General features: G+C 35.3%; 1 protein-coding gene across 36 annotated transcripts in view; it reads right to left on the bottom strand.

The window, feature by feature from the left end:
• Positions 1-16,340, bottom strand: part of mef2aa (myocyte enhancer factor 2aa) — a 174,507-nt gene that overhangs the window by 82,634 nt on the left and 75,533 nt on the right. For all 36 annotated transcript variants that reach the window (XM_068214714.1, XM_073928865.1, XM_073928868.1 and 33 more), the window contains exon 4: positions 8,917-9,120. In XM_068214714.1, the coding sequence (XP_068070815.1) occupies positions 8,917-9,120 (204 nt within the window). The remainder of the gene's footprint in view (positions 1-8,916; positions 9,121-16,340) is intronic.

The following is a 16,340-nucleotide window of genomic DNA, read 5'->3' as shown; positions in this document are numbered from 1 at the left end:
TCTAAGCTCCGATTTGGACTCGCCAACAGGTTTTGAGAAATCACAGACAAATGCCTGAAATCACAGGTAAATTGGTGCTCATTCACGTGAGTCACAATCTTTCAAAGATGGGACCTGTCGTAGATTCAAATCATACTGTGTGAAATGTATTCAGATTGAAAATAAAACTGGTGATTACCTACAGTCAATGAGAGAGCTGCATACACTAGTATGGGTATCTGCAGGCCAGCAGTAGTTTGGGGGAGATGTTACAAAGGTTTCTTTTTAGTCTATTTGTAACCAAGAAATGAAGAAAAAACTAGTGTAAATTTGGCAGGAGCACTCATGTCTGTTTGACGTGTCATCTGAGCAATATCACAACACAAACTTGAAGAGAAATTGCTAATTCCCTTTAAACCCAGATGAGTAAAATAAATACATTGTATACCTCACTAAAGGCTTCTTTCTCATTACGTAGTTAATAACTAAAATACTATGTGACCTTGCGTTGTTTACATGTCACTTCTCACGTGTTTTTGGTTGTGAGATGGGGTTTGCAGATCGAGACAAAGTTGTCAGCGATTCTCCTATTGTAAGGTTCTGCAGTGTGAAACCCCCTGTGGCTGATCCATCTTACAGTGTTATCACAGTAGCAATGGAACGCTACCCCAGATAGTCATGCAGTATGAATACATCTGTATTTATTTTATAAATCATGCAGTCTGAACTTGGCATTTTGTTGATTTTTTTTTTTTTTCTGTACCTGTATATGTAAGTCTTCCCAGAAAACCACCAAATAGCACTATTCAAACTATCTTCATTCATTCATTCATTTTATTTTCGGCTTAGTCCCAATATTAATCTGGGGTCACCACAGCGGAATGAACTGCCAACTTATCCAGCATATGTTTCAATCAAACTACTGTATCTCGTGAAACCGTATTCACATCGCAATATTAATCACAGAAAAATAAAATATCCCAATTTCAGATTTTTCCAATATCGTGAAGCCTCACTTCCAATTACATTTAAAGTGTTTCCACCTTTTAAATTGATTCTAGGTGACTCAGATCTTTTTATAATGTAGCAATTAAACAAACACATAATAGCCATGATTTATTTTCCTCTTTAAAATGTAGAAACATACTTTAAAGAAGTAATTAGACGATTTCAAAGAGAAAATGATGATCTGTTTTAGCAGCATGCCTCAGATTCTGTCGACAGAGCTTAAGTTGTTTTAAAGCCAGAACATTCCTTTAACTTTTCCATTAGAAACCCAAAAACAGTGAATATGTCTACAAGAAAATCATCAATATCCTAACTTCTGCCTTCACAAAAGGTCAGAGAACCTCCACGGTCTTATAAAAGTGAAATGTGTGAGGCTGTGCTATTTTACGCAATCTCTAGACTGAGGTCCATCACAAATGAAAAGTCCTTTCAACTCCACTTCCTTTCACATTCTTCAAGCAATGCGAAAGGTGAGAACAAGGACAAAGCGTGCTAGCGGAGACCCAATACCATGGAGCACCAGTGGTCCTTAAAGACCCCCGTGAGCCGCTGAATGGACACGCTGTAACCTCTGAGGAAACGCTCCATCAATCCTGCACTGCTACTCAGTAAATAAAAGGGCTTTGCTTCAGACCCACAGCCTTTGAAAAGGGAGACACAGATGGGATCGCGGCCACTTTTAATCAGACAGAGAAGTGGACAGGATCCACAAAGGGAGATTTCACGCAACGCTTCACCTGTCGCCTGGAGTGTTATTGAAGTTGAACCACGGAGCGGCAGGCGTGCGCGCACACACCAAAAAAACCCACATGAGCACGCTTCTCTTTGCTCAGCCGTGGTGATTTCGGTCTAGCGATCCGGTACCGACTGTGGGCCAGACTTGAGACAAAGTCCATAGCCTTGAGCCTGGTCGGCAAACTGTGCCCCACTCACACATCCATCTGTGGAAAGAAATACATCTGTTCCCCTGGCCTTTTGTTGCAGATGGTGGTGGCAATAAGAATGTGACTTTTGATTCGGCTTCTCACATGGAAGAGGAATTTAAGCTGGTCAATGAAAAAGCAGTAAAGTATGCATTTGCTCTAGAGGGCGGAAAAAGGACAAACAAGAAAAATGTGTGATTGTTTATGTGGCATTTATCACTTTAATGCAGTTTATTTATTTAGATACTAGATGTAAGTGCCTCCATGTGAAACACATTTCATCAGGAGAAAAGGCAAGAGGACATCGAAAAAGAAACTGGAGGCTCAAAGAGTGGAGTATTGATTCAAATGCAAGACTTGAATAACCACTGGATCTATGAAAATTGTCTAAAGTTACTAAAACAGCACACATGAGGAGAAAATAGATGAAAAAAGGATGTTGAATATTATAGGCGTGAACCTTAACTTTGCTTACAGTCAGACTCATTTATGATTATTTGACAGTCCCAATTGTCAAAAAAGTCCTAAAAACTAAACTTTGAAGACTATAAAATAAAAAAATAAATAAAATAAAAGTAAATTATGTAGTCATTATGTAATTTCATAAACTAACAAATAAACTAGTAAATAACTCAAATTAAGTGGGGTTTATTGACAAACTAATTTTGAGAGGATCACATGCTGATGATTGAACACAGCTTGTCATGCATTAGCCAATTCATGATTCACCAATCAGACCATTCCTTACTCACTACACAAATAACAAAGTTACATATCACAGCCATCTTCGTTTTGAAGAATCCCCCCTTCCACCCCTACTCCTCCTACTTTCTAAGATGAGTGGCATGGTGGCCCAGTGGTTAGCACTGTTGCCTCACAGCAAGAACGTCACCGGTCCTTACTAAGCCAGCCGACATTTCTATATAATGTCTTTTCTATTTCTATGAGTCTATTTCTAATCTATATAAAAAGAATTATATTTATTGTTGCTCTAAAGTCCAGAAGTAAAGAATTGATGTTATTTATTACTTGATTGTTCAAGCTACCTCATAGAAGTGCTCTGTTTGTTAACAGAGATGTTGAATGTTAAAATAAGGTGAATAAATAAAAAATAAGGAACATCCTGGATCTGTTTCTTTGCTCCTTGTTTTTTTTTTTATGTATTATAGAAGTATCGGATTGGGTTTCGGTATCGGTAGATACTCAAAATGAAATGAATCATACTTAGACTCGAGGACAAAAAAACCTGATCGGGACATCACTAGCTTGTTGTGTCAAAATCAATAACACACACAAAGTCAAAAATTATTTTTTAAATGCAAAAAAAGCCTATAAAAATAGGTCATTTATTTACAATTTCATCCAGTAATCAAAATGATTTCATTTTATAGTGCATTGCTTGTTACAGTGCTGCACTTTGATAGCCGCATTGTTTCAAATAAAGCAGCAGTCTTTGGTTCACAATGAAAGTAGGAGCTAAACATCTATATCATTGTATCAACATAGAGTGTTGCCTGTATGGCTGCAGAGGGGACTGATTCTACTTAAAAGGGCTTTAGGTTACTTCCTCCTTGTTCATGCCGTTTGATTAATAATATCACTATATGGTATCCTCTTTCAGAATGGCACACTGTACAATATGAGAACACAGGCTTGTGTTTTAACAGATAAAATCAATATTGCTGAGTACTGATATCCTTTGGCTATATCAGTATACCGTATAACTCCAGCACAGATCTTTACATGAGTCTCGATGGAGTCGTTCTGCCTTCAACCAGAATCAAAGTCAGCAAAACTTCTGATGGAAGTCCAGGGCTGATATCTCTCTGCTCCTCAAACTATACAGCATGTAACCGGGCAGGAAAAGAGAGTGGAGGCTTCAATAGCTTATTTCTGCTTTGCTTCTTTATGGCTGAATCATGGCCACAGAAAGAGAGCTGGCTGTGGGCGATCTCTGCAGCTATGAGTAGATGCTGGCCCACTGAGCAGGGACAAGGCTGCTTTGTTGGGGCCCTTCATGCATCGGGTCAGGCTCCTCCACAGCGGCCGGAGGGCCGACGTGGGAAAAGCGGCAGCTTGCCACCAGCCTGAGTTCCACATCAGTGAGTGCCAGAAAAAAAAACTGCTGACGTAAGATTATTATATTAAGACTAAACGATCAAATATAACGTAACACATCAGATTGTTCCCCCAACTATTTATGTACAGTATCTTACATTTATTTGAGAAAACGTCTCTAGAACAGTGCTTGTCAAAGTCTAGACTCAGACCCAGATAACAGTAATTCAATTAAATTGTGTTTAAGGTGTTACAGTAACAGCGTGTCTAAACTACATCTATTTTGGAAACCGTTTATATGTCAATAAAATACATACTAAATTATTCTGCTTAGACAATGATCACCTCAGGTACAGACTATGAGCTTTATTCACTGTTAAAGGGTAACAGTAGGGATTTAAATACCATTTTATGTGACATTTATTGCGATACTACTGAAAGCAGCAGCAGATAGTTCATTTCAGATCTTAAAAATAAAATAACTTGCAGACAGTTTGAAAGTTTGAACTGTGTTTCAGTGCAAACCAACAGCACCAGTCACTCAGTAGCCTATTTATAAAGTCAAATATGTTTAATATGTATTAATTAGATTACAATCCTTTACCATTTCATTGGGAGTGCAGTGGCTGGTATTTAAAAGTTTCCAGCATTTTAAATCACATTTGGTGCAGGCAGCCAAATTGATTGTTGCTGAAATCTTTTCACATTGCTTGTAGTTAGGACATGTAAGTGTGGATTTGCTACTCTGATACCCATATATTAAACTTGTAAATCCTTCCTGTTTTTTCGGTCTTTGGTGATAGTTAAAAATCTAAAGCGAAGGTAATATTTAGTTAGTTTTCATATTTTTTCCAGTGTGACGATGTCATGACATTCAATAAACGCATGCCATAATCGGACAGGGTATTCAGGCAATACTCTTAACCACTGTGAGTGTTTGTATGGGTGAAGAAATAAGTTTCCAGAAAAGAAAAGTTGACAGAGAAAACAGAGTTTTCAAACATGATTTAATCTTTTTGTGTTTTGTTTTCCTCTAATCCAGCACAAACGTTTTGTTTTGTAATGATATATTTGGAGTTTTGAAGAGTTAAAAAATGTCCAATTCCAAAACCTACTTAATGTTGTGTTTAGTTCAGAAAAATTGCTGACACTTAAAATAATCGTTTTAACAATTTTTGCACGTTATTCATGTTTTTTATTGCAAAAGGCATTTTATTATTATTTTTTTTTAATCTCTGGAATTGATATTTTGAATACATCTACTAATTTAACTTAGACTCTAATAATAATAATAATAATAATAATAATAATAACAATAATAATAATATTAGGATTTACCCCAAAAAATGTAATTAATATTCAAGTCAGTCAGTATCTATTGTGACCGACATTTGCCTCATGCGGTGTATCATATCTCCTTCACAGAGTCAATTAGGTACAAAATGAAAAATGGATTAGATGCAAGATATCAGCCAATATACAACCAACATGGCTGCGATAGATATTACTTGTTAGACTTTCCACTTTCATTGTAGCTAATTTTCGAAAAAGCCTCAATCTTTGGATTATAGGGAGCTAAACTTTGAAATGAATGTTTGTATGGCTGCACAGTGAGTTGACTGTGCGATGCCTGATTGTGCAGACGTACGTGTCTTTGCATGTGTTTTGTAGATGTCTTACAAAACACTCACAGGACAGAAGTAACACTTTTCGCTTGGAAAAAGATGCAGAATGGCAATTTACAACAACAAAGAGGCTCTTTAGTTCTGCGTGAGGATGTTTTGCAACACAGTGATTTGCCATTCTTTAAAATCACAGAGGGAAAGACACAAAGCCATTGAGAAGAGGCACAGCATCTTCTTTAAAAGCTGTTGTAAAGAGGCAAAGCTGACATGGGGTGACTGTTACATAAGGGGGAAAGTGTGCCCATTCATTTTTAATGCAGGTGAGGGCCCTGTCGGCGCAGGGAAGAGAGAGCAGATGGGCCACTGATGGAGAGCTCAGGCCTCGTGCATTCTTCTGCAGCTCTGCCATGCAGGTAATTCACCAGCTCTGTCATCAGCATCAATAAAAGATAACTCAGGCCAGCTGACTCCTTTTATGCAGCTTTAGACTTTCGACTTCTTTTAAACACTAAAAGTAAAACACTAAAAGAATACTTCAAACCCCCCCCCCCCCCATAAAAACACTAAAGATTTGCCACAAATTCAATTACTCGCGCTTATGCCATTCAAAACCTAAAGCATATTCTTTCTTTAGCAGATATTATATACAGTCAAGCCCCAAATTGTTTTTATTCCTGAAAAATTCTGTCTTAAAGCTTTTGTTTTAATGTTAATAAAAGCTGAGAAACATTTTTTTGTTGTGGATCTCAGTTGTAAGATCAATAAATAATATCTTGACTTCTAGTTGATTATTTGGAAAAGTGGAAGAAGGTCCTTTTTTCCAATCAATTATCTCTTGACCTGCATCCCAATCATCCGAAATACTCCATAAGACCTATTAGAACCCGCATGGACCCAAGATTCTCACAGAGATCCGTCAAGTTTGGTGAAGGAAAAATGCATGATTTTTGGTCACATTCAGTTGGGGGTGTGAGAGATCTGCAGGAATCAAGACATTTGTGCTACTCATTACATTACAAACCACAGGAGAGGGCACATTCTTCAGCTGGATAGCACTCCTGTTTATACTTCAGCCTCCACATCAAAGTTCCTAAAAGCAAAGAAGGTCAAGGTTCTCCGGGACTGGCCAGCCCAGTCACTAGATATGAACATTATTGAGCATGTCTGGGGTAAGAGGAAGGAGGAGGCATTGAGGATAAATTCAAAGAATCTCTAGAAGTCCTCCTAGAATGCTTGGTTTGACATTTCTGAGGGATGGCAACACAGGGAGAACATGCAAACTCCACACAGAAAAGCCAACTGAGCCGAGCCGGGGTTTGAACCAGCGACTTTCATGCTGTGAGGCGACAGCACTACCTACTGCGCCACTGCGTCACCAGCTCATGGGAGTCATACACAATAATAATTATTTTTCCACTGCGCCATGACTTCATATTCTATACTGTACATTATTTCTGTTAAGTGACAAGACTTTTGTCTAAGCAAAGTCAGACCTTACTGTCCTAATTAAATAATTAAAAATCAAGGCATGATCATATTTTATTTTGGTAAAAAAGGGGTAATCTAGAGGCCTTTGCCTTTCATATAAGCCACCTCTGAAACCAAATGATCAACTAGAAGTCAACTTATTATTTGTTTGTTGGCATTACGATCCATCTATCTATTAATTCAATTTTAGACAATAATGATATAATATTCCAATCCAAGTCAATCTAGACTTAAAATACAACCTCAAACAATACACTTTATGCATGTCTATTTTTTCTATTTAAGAAAGAAAGAAAGAAAGAAAGAAAGAAAGAAAGAAAGAAAGAAAGAAAGAAAGAAAGAAAGAAAGAAAGAAAGAAAGAAAGAAAGAAAGAAAGAAAGAAAGAAAGCATTGAATCTAAAATGATGTCAGATTAAAGTTTTAAATGCATTCTTTGCTCACTGAGGGTCTCGACCTATAAAACTGGAATGTAGTTTTGACAAATGAGGACAGTGCGTGCCAGGCAAAACCTGCTTCCTGTGCCCTAAACAGTACAGTAGTATGGTTTTGGTTAGCGCAGCACTCATATGGCCAGCTGGGAAGGCTTTATGATGAACAAACAATTTTTTCGAATTGTATAAACTGAAATTTTTACACACTCATTAATTGAGGCAAATATGAACAGTTGACAAAAAAGGATGTTTTGTGCTGTGTGCCCAGTTCAGTTAAGGGTCTGTCTCTTGATCTATGTTGCCTTTGTCAGTTGCGGTAGTCAAATGTGTCTGGATTATCAGCGGCTGCAGACGTCCTGAACCCTATCTAAGCTCGGATGAGAAGGAAACTGTTACATGTTGTCCAGACATCAGTTTGTCCCCTACTGTACGGCACTATAGAACACAAATGCTGAACATTTGTGCATAGATCATTTTTAAACTTCAAAATGAAACTCTTTACTGTGTAAACTAACAAACGGCTGAATATTATTTGGAACTGATGTACTAACTGGTAGTTCAATTGTAAAATAAATGCAGTGAAAAAGTATCAGGACACTTAAGTCACGTCTTCACATTGTGCAACAAAACATATAACCAAGTGACATGCATTCATTCCTTCATTCTTAAAATAAACAAACAATAATTAAATAAAAAATAAGAAAATAAATAAGTCAATAAACAAGTCAATTTATTATTTAATTAAAAGTAGTCAAAATTAGTCAAAATTAAGTTATATAATAAAAATAAACAATAAACAACAATAAATAAATAAGTCAATAATCAAGCCAATTTATTCATTAATTAAATAAGTCAATAAATAAATAAATTAATTCAAAATATATAAATAAGTAAATAAATAAATAAATAATAAACAAACAAACAAAACTAATCAAAATAAATAAATGAAAAGTTAATAAACAAGTAAATAAATAAACAAATAAGAAAAAAATGTTTTAATAAAGACGTAAATAAATAAGTCAATAAATAAATGATAAACAAATAAGAAACTAAATAAATAAGAAAATAAATAAGTAAACAAAAAGGTTAATAAATAAATAATAAAATAAAAAACTAATTAATAAATAAATCATACATTTTTAAATCTTCTTGAGCCAGTTAGTTAAAATGAAAAAGCAAAATGGCTACAAGAAGTATAGTTGAAGAAGTCACTTGTTTAGAAGTTTTTTTATTAAAATGAAATTCCCAAATTTTAAAATGTCCAAAAGTGTCCAATTACTTTTTTGGTGCCACAGTGCATTACAAATAAAATGATAGTACTGGCAAAACTCTTCCAATCACCAAAGATGGGTCATTACAAGAATTATAAATACTGTATATTATCAGTAGTAGACCACACTTACCTCTACAATGTCAGAGTTGGTTCTGCTCTCGTGGGGTTCATTGTATTCTGTGTACTTAAGTAGGACTTTGTCCATGTCAGTGCTGGCATACTGAAAGAGTTTGTTCGAGCTGTTGAATATAATCAGGGCAATCTCACAGTCACACAATACGCTCAGCTCATAAGCTTTCTTCATCAAACCAAACTTCCGCTTCGTGAAGGTAACCTGTGAGGAAACAAAATATACGCTCAGTTAAATGTTCACATAAATAATATACACATTTAAAATAATCACTCTACAACTTCTTTTGTTTGTTAACACAATACTTTAAAATTAAAAATGGTGTATTTTTAAACTAATGTGCCATACTCAAAATAAGGTAAACTCGACAGCATTTGTTATGATTACAGAAAAATAAAGTAAGGAAATACACACAGCATGACGATTAAAAGGGACACACATGGGGTAATACACTTCCTTCATAAAATTTCATGCCACTACTGTATGCAAAAGCACTAAGAAGAATTACCCAAAAACACATTTAATGTATTTTTCTGGAGATGTTATGGTTGTTTTATATTTCAACATCTGAAACTTGCTCAAACTAATATCGCAGTTAACATCAAGCATTGAGCAAGCAAAAAATATGCCCAAATGTGTGCACAGACTTAGCTGCCTATTTTTTATTTATCAAAAGAAAGTCAATGATTTGTTGTGGTATAAGGTGAACTAATGGTATATTAGTGGAATATTTATAATGCCTATAAACTATATATATATATATATATATATATATATATATATATATATATATATATATATATATATATATATATATATATATATATATATATATATTAGGGTACTGGTAGCCTATTTCACAGCCTATTTTCACTAAATCCGCTGAAAAATGTCCAGGAGAAGTAGGGATGAAGATAGTAAAGGCCCCCTCTGATTGGTCAATTTTGGATAAACAACCTATGCATGCAGCACACAATTGTTTGGCACAAACAATTAATTCATTACACTTTTGGGTAATATGGTTATTGCGTATATTATTATAATAACGATCTTTTCTCTATATATTTTGCAGCCCTACTATTTACAGTGTGTGAATTCCACTCCAACTTCTAGTCAGGACTTTACATTCCATAAAATACTATATTAATTTAGTTAAAAACCTATCTATGCGTGTTTCTCTCTCATTTTCAGACATGCGACTATTATGTCACATGTCATGTGACAGAAATGTAATTCCCACCATTTCATTGCCAGAAATCAAACAAATACTTCATCCGCAAATCACAGATCAAAATAATTCCTTCAACTATTGTAGTGTAGACCTTTACGGTGATTCTGGACTGTCTATGGGGGATCTGATAAAGACTAATTGTTTCAGCGGTGTCTGTCTATCTTGGGCCATGATACTGTGCGATAATGAGTCAAGCAGACGCAGAGCTGCCACACTGATGTCATGGCAGGTCAGACAGAAGGTCAGCGAGAGGAACGCAACAGAGGCTCCACAGCCTGTGCAATCAGCCCATTAGAGAGACAGTGGGCTCCATCACTCCTGCTGCATCCTCTGACAGCCTCTTCCTGCAGGGCCATCACTGTAACACTAGCTGCATATACACTTCTGCAGGTCACACATAAAACGCCCAGAAACACTGGTGGACAAGAAGTATTTTTACTTCACTATTGTACTTAAAAATGACCAATCAACATCAAATCTTGCCCGACTTGTACAGACAGCTTTAAAAATGGTAGGTTGGGAAGCGAAAGGACCTATTCAAGAGATGCATGAGATAGTCGTAGTTAAGAAAACTGTTTTACATGACAATTCAAGAAAAACATGTTATCCTTAAGAACCGATTTGGGTTCTTGATGTGCAAATCGAATTGATGCAAACAATATTATGTGCTGATTGCTGTTAAATTATTTAACAGTAAAGTAGGGGGAAAAAAGAGGGTTGACATTTTGTAAAATTTGATATGTATAATTTATTGTGTTGTAATGTGCTGATTGGCCATGCCATGTATAGCCAAAATGAATTTCTCAGAACTGGGACAAAAAAAAAACTGTAAGTAAGTAAAAAATTAAATAAATGGTTTAAAAAAAAAAAATAATAATAATAATAAAGAGCTTCTGTGCTTTATCAGAGTATTTTTATTTCAGAAAAATTTTAGGTCACTGATTTATATGATTCGTACAATATAGTGTCAATCTTCGTTTTGCGAATCACTGATTAAAATGATTCGGTCAGAGAGACTCTTTAGAAAATATTTTTTTGTGAGGATTTATTTTAAGTCTGGAAAAATAAATTACCTAAAATACATTTTCCCTGCAGCTGAAGGATTACAGTATGGTTGCGTTCTTCTTAAATATTTGTCTACATGCTATTTTGTTTTATTCACTTGCACTCAAATTATCTTTAATTTTACTATAGATATTAGTACAAATTTTGGTAATAAAAAATAGATATACATGTTGAATTAAATGTTTATTCTATAATAATTACCTTTTTTTACTTTTAATTTGTAACTACATTCAAGATAAAGGTTTTGTTTAAGAAACTTATTATTTTTATCAAGGCGGCATTTATTAAATGTAAAAAACGTTAAATTATTAAATACTTATTTATTAAATATTAATTTATTAATTATTGTATTGTCAAAATATGTATTTTCAAATGAAATTATTAGTCCAATCATTATTGCTTTTATCACTATTGCCACTACTAATAATAATATTAATAATAATATTAGTTTATCTCAGTCCCTTTGGTGCGTTTCTCACAACACTACTGCATTTCTGCACCACAATTAGTGCATTTCTCAGAACAATTAGTACAAACTGCAAAATTTAGTTGATAACCAGTAAATGTGCGTCACTTGCTCAAAATGGATAGTTTATTCCCTAAAAGCAAGTATTCATCTCAATCAAAGTGTCTGTGTCATTAAGATGAAAAGTACTGACACCATTATTTATGAACAAGATAGTCAAATGGCTTTGTCATGTTTTCATTATGACAGTTTACTCTGGACATTTTTTCAATGCAAAAAAAGTCAGATGTTGGTGACACTTCCTGAAAATGCTCAAGACAGCACTATATTCTATTTGCACAGCCATTTGAAAACTACAGCAAAGTTAGACATCTCTGCATTTAGTGGAGTATCTGAGTACAAGACACTGAATATGTATGTTTCACATTTTTACTGCATTTGCTCTTTGCAATTCTAATTTATTCACAGCATTGTGCAAAAGAATAAATACACCCTTATTTACAATAAACATACACTTCCTTTGGGTTGAGCTGTGCACAACTGTAAACTATATTGCAAAACATATTGGAACTGAACCTACAGCACAGGTCTGTAAATCATTCATGAAATTGTTCAATTTTTAAGACATTTTCAGGAAACTAAAGATTTATTTTTTTTTAATAAAATTTGCTAGACAGATTTTGACAACTAGTTCAACATTTTTGTATGTAATGACTCAAGTAATGAAATGAGGACTATTAGTTTTATAAAGAATGACTATTTAGCAATCACAGGTTTAGTTCATTTTGACTGACATGACATAAGCAAATGATAATGTTATAAATAGCAGAGAGTTGTGTGAAAGCATTTGATGCATGTTAAAAAGCATTTGCAATTTGTTGGAAGGAATGAGAAACTGCTACTAGGATGTGTACAAATGACTAATTGCTTTGAGAAATGCATTAACTGTTGTGAGAAATGCACCAAAGCGACAGAGAAAAACTGTAATGATGGGCGACGCAGTGGCGCAGTAGTTAGTGCTGTCACCTCACAGCAAGAAGGTCGTTTGGTCGCTGGTTCGAACTTCGACTTAGTTGGCGTTTCTGTGTGGAGTTTGCATGTTCTCCCTGAGTTTGAGTGGGTTTCCTCCGGGTTTACCCACTGTCCAAAGACATGTGGTACAGGTGAATTGGATAGGCTAAATTGTCCGTAAAGTATGAATATGTGTGAGTGTGTGTGGATGTTTCCCAGAGATGGGTGGCGACTGGAAGTGCATCCGCTGCGTAAAAATGTGCTAGATGAGTAGGCAGTTCATTCCGCTGTGGCAACCCCGGATTAATAAAGGGACTAAGCCGACAAGAAAACGAATAAAATGAATGAATGAATAATATTAATAACAATAATAATTAATATTAGAGTGATTTCTGAAAGATCATGTGATTTTGAAGACTGGAGTAATGAAGAAGAAAATTCATCATTAAAATCACTGGAATAAATTACTGAATTAAACTATAAACTACTTCTGAACAGATATTTTATAGTGCAATGCATGTCACAATTTTACAAATTGTACTGTATTTTTAATTAAATAGGTGCATCCTTGACGATAAGGAGAAGCTTATTTAAAAACATTTAAAAATCCATAGTGTATATGACAAATTATATATACATTTGAGTATGATATTGAGTCTGAAAATATTTTTTCTCTGGAGAAAGTCTTATATGTTTTATTTCAGCTAGAATAAAAGCAGTTTATATATATATATATATATATATATATATATATATATATATATATATATATATATATATATATATATATATATATATTTTTTTTTTTTTTTTTTTTTTTTGATTGTCTAAAAACAAACCATCATTATACAATAACTTGACTTACTACCCTAACCTGCCTAGTTAACCTAATTAACCTAGTTAAGCCTTTAAATGTCACTTTAAGCTGTATAGAAGTGTCTTGAAAAATATCTGGTGAAATATTATTTACTGTCATCATGACAGATAAAATAAATCAGTACTTAGAAATGAGTTTTTAAAATTATTGTTTAGAAATGTGTTGAAAAAAATCTTCTTTCTGTTGAACAGAAATTGGGGTAAAAAATTAACAGGGGGCGAATAATTCTGACTTCACCTGTATATTGCTAAAAAAACTTTTATTTTGGGTGCTATTAATCGCAATTAATCTTTGCCTAGCATTAATATACTATTTCATTAGAGTCATCTGTACTTTTCCTCAACTGTTTGATTTGTATACGTGTCCACCTCTGCCAAGAAACTGACTTTTCTAGAGATGACCGACCATTATGTAGCAAGCTATACGCTTTGCTTCTGATCCAGCTATACAGTGAGCCAAGCCAAGCATGTGTCCTATTATCCACGAGGAGCTCATTCAGGAGCCTTCAAAAGCCTGAAAATGAATTATGCATTTGTTCAGCTCTCATGTTTAACAAGTGTCGTACAGCGAGGATAGCAGCAGATTTACTTTCATAATATGGAAGCATCAGAACGCCATCGTGGATGAGCATATGAACACTCAAGATGAGCAGGATGTGTCGTGCACATGGCAAAACTAACAGAGATGACATGGAAAGCTGTGCCTACGGCGGAAAAGAAGTTGGAGAGCATGTGCATGTGAGAGAGAGAGAGAGAGAGAGAGAGAGAGAGAGAGAGAGAGCTGTATGATTACTTCCGCCAATTTCACTGACCTACAAAGCAGAGCTGAGCAGATGAGCTGGCTTTGTTCAACTTTAATTGGTCACAGCTTGCAGAAACCCTCATTTCAAATGGTACAATGCTATATAATCCAATGAGCAGAGCAGTATCTCTGAATCTATACTCTAAATCAGGTGATTGCGGTTCTTAATTGCTTATAATGTTGTGTTACACACACGCACACACACATCATTTCTGTTTTGGCTTTTATTATAAATCAAGTGACATTCTTTTATGTCTCACACTTTATGCCACTGTAGTCTAAACGTTTGTGTGCATTAAACTGTACATTAAAACAAATAAAATATATATTTTGATCATTTTTGTAAAGATGCTTTTTCCAACATCCGTTTGACACTTTTCTCATTTAACACAGTAATGGCTTTAAATGATCTTTCAGAGGTAATTTCTCAAATAAAATTGGTGTGCGATTTGTGATTAATTACGTTAATTAATTGCGACTAATTAGATTAAAAACTGTAATTGTTTCACAGGCCTATTCAGCGCTAACAAATGTAACTTTATTGTAAAATGTCTCACACACACACACACACACACGAGTTTGTGTTTGAGTGTGTTATATAATGAATTTTAATTTACTATTTTAATATACACTTTCCGGCCACTTTATTAGGTACACCTGTCCAGCTGCTCGTTGGGGCAAATTTATAATCAGCCAATCACATGGCAGCAACTCAATGAATTTAGGCATGTAGACCTGGTCACAAGGTTCTGCTGCAGTTCAAACAGACCATCAGAATGGGGAAGAAAGGTGGTTTAAGTGACTTTGAACGTGGCATGGTTGTTGGTGCCAGACGGGCTAGTCTGAGTATTTCAGAATCTGCTGATCTACTGGGATTTTCTCGCACAACCAGCTCTAGGGTTTACAGAGAATGGTTTGAAAAACAGAAAATATTCAGTGAGCGGCAGTTCTGTGGGCACAAATGCCTTGTTGATGCCAGAGGTCAGAAGAGAATGACCAGACTGGTTTGAGCCAAAATTGGACAATAGAAAATTGGAAAAATATTGTCTGGTCTGGTGAGTCTCGATTTCTGCTGCAACATTTGGATAGTAGGGTCAGAATTTGACGTCAACAACAAGAAAGCATGGATTCATCCTACCTTGAATCAATAGTTCAAGCTGGGTGGTGTAATAATGTGGGGAATATTTTCTTGGCACACTTTGGGCCTATTAGTGCCGATTGAGCATCGTGTCACCACCACAGCTTACCTGAGTATTGTTGTTGACCATGTCCATTCCTTTATAGCTACAGTGTACCCATTGTCTGATGACTAGTTCCAGCAAGATTACGTGCCATATCATAAAGCGTGAATCATCTCATCGTTTCCTGACCATGACAATGAGTTTACTGTACTTAAATGGCCTCCACAGTCACCAGATCCCAATCCAGTAGAGAACCTTTGGGATGTGGTGGAGCTGAAAATTCACATTTTGGGTGTGCAGCTGACAAATCTGCAGCAACTGTGTCATGTCAAAATGGAACAAAATCTCTGAGGAATATTTCCAGTATCATGTTGAATCTTTGCTACGAAGGATTAAGGCAGTTCTGAACGCAAAAGGGGGTCCAACCTGGTACTAGTAAGGTGTCCCTAATAAAATGACCAGTGAGTGTGCGTAAAAATTTACTTTTGATGGAAAACCTGAATCTGTAGTATTTAGTGTCACATTATCTTTAAGAAAATTGTGCTTCAGAAATCTTTTTTTTTTTGCTAATAAACAACTTTTAAAATAAATGATAAGAAATTGTGAGTTTTTTCAGCGACACGGTAGCGCAGTGGGTAGTACGTTCGCCTCACAACAAGAAGGTTACTAGATGGAGCCTCGGCTGGGTCAGTTGGCGTTTTTGCATGGTTTGCATGTTCTCCCCGTGTTTGCGTGGGTTTCCTCCAGGTGCTCCGGTTTCCCTCACAGTCCAAAGACATGTGGTACAAGGGA

This window comes from Danio rerio, chromosome 18 (assembly GCF_049306965.1).
Source record: "Danio rerio strain Tuebingen ecotype United States chromosome 18, GRCz12tu, whole genome shotgun sequence".
In the NCBI taxonomy this organism is placed as follows: Eukaryota; Metazoa; Chordata; class Actinopteri; order Cypriniformes; family Danionidae; genus Danio; species Danio rerio.
This window is presented reverse-complemented; position numbering and strand designations above follow the sequence as displayed.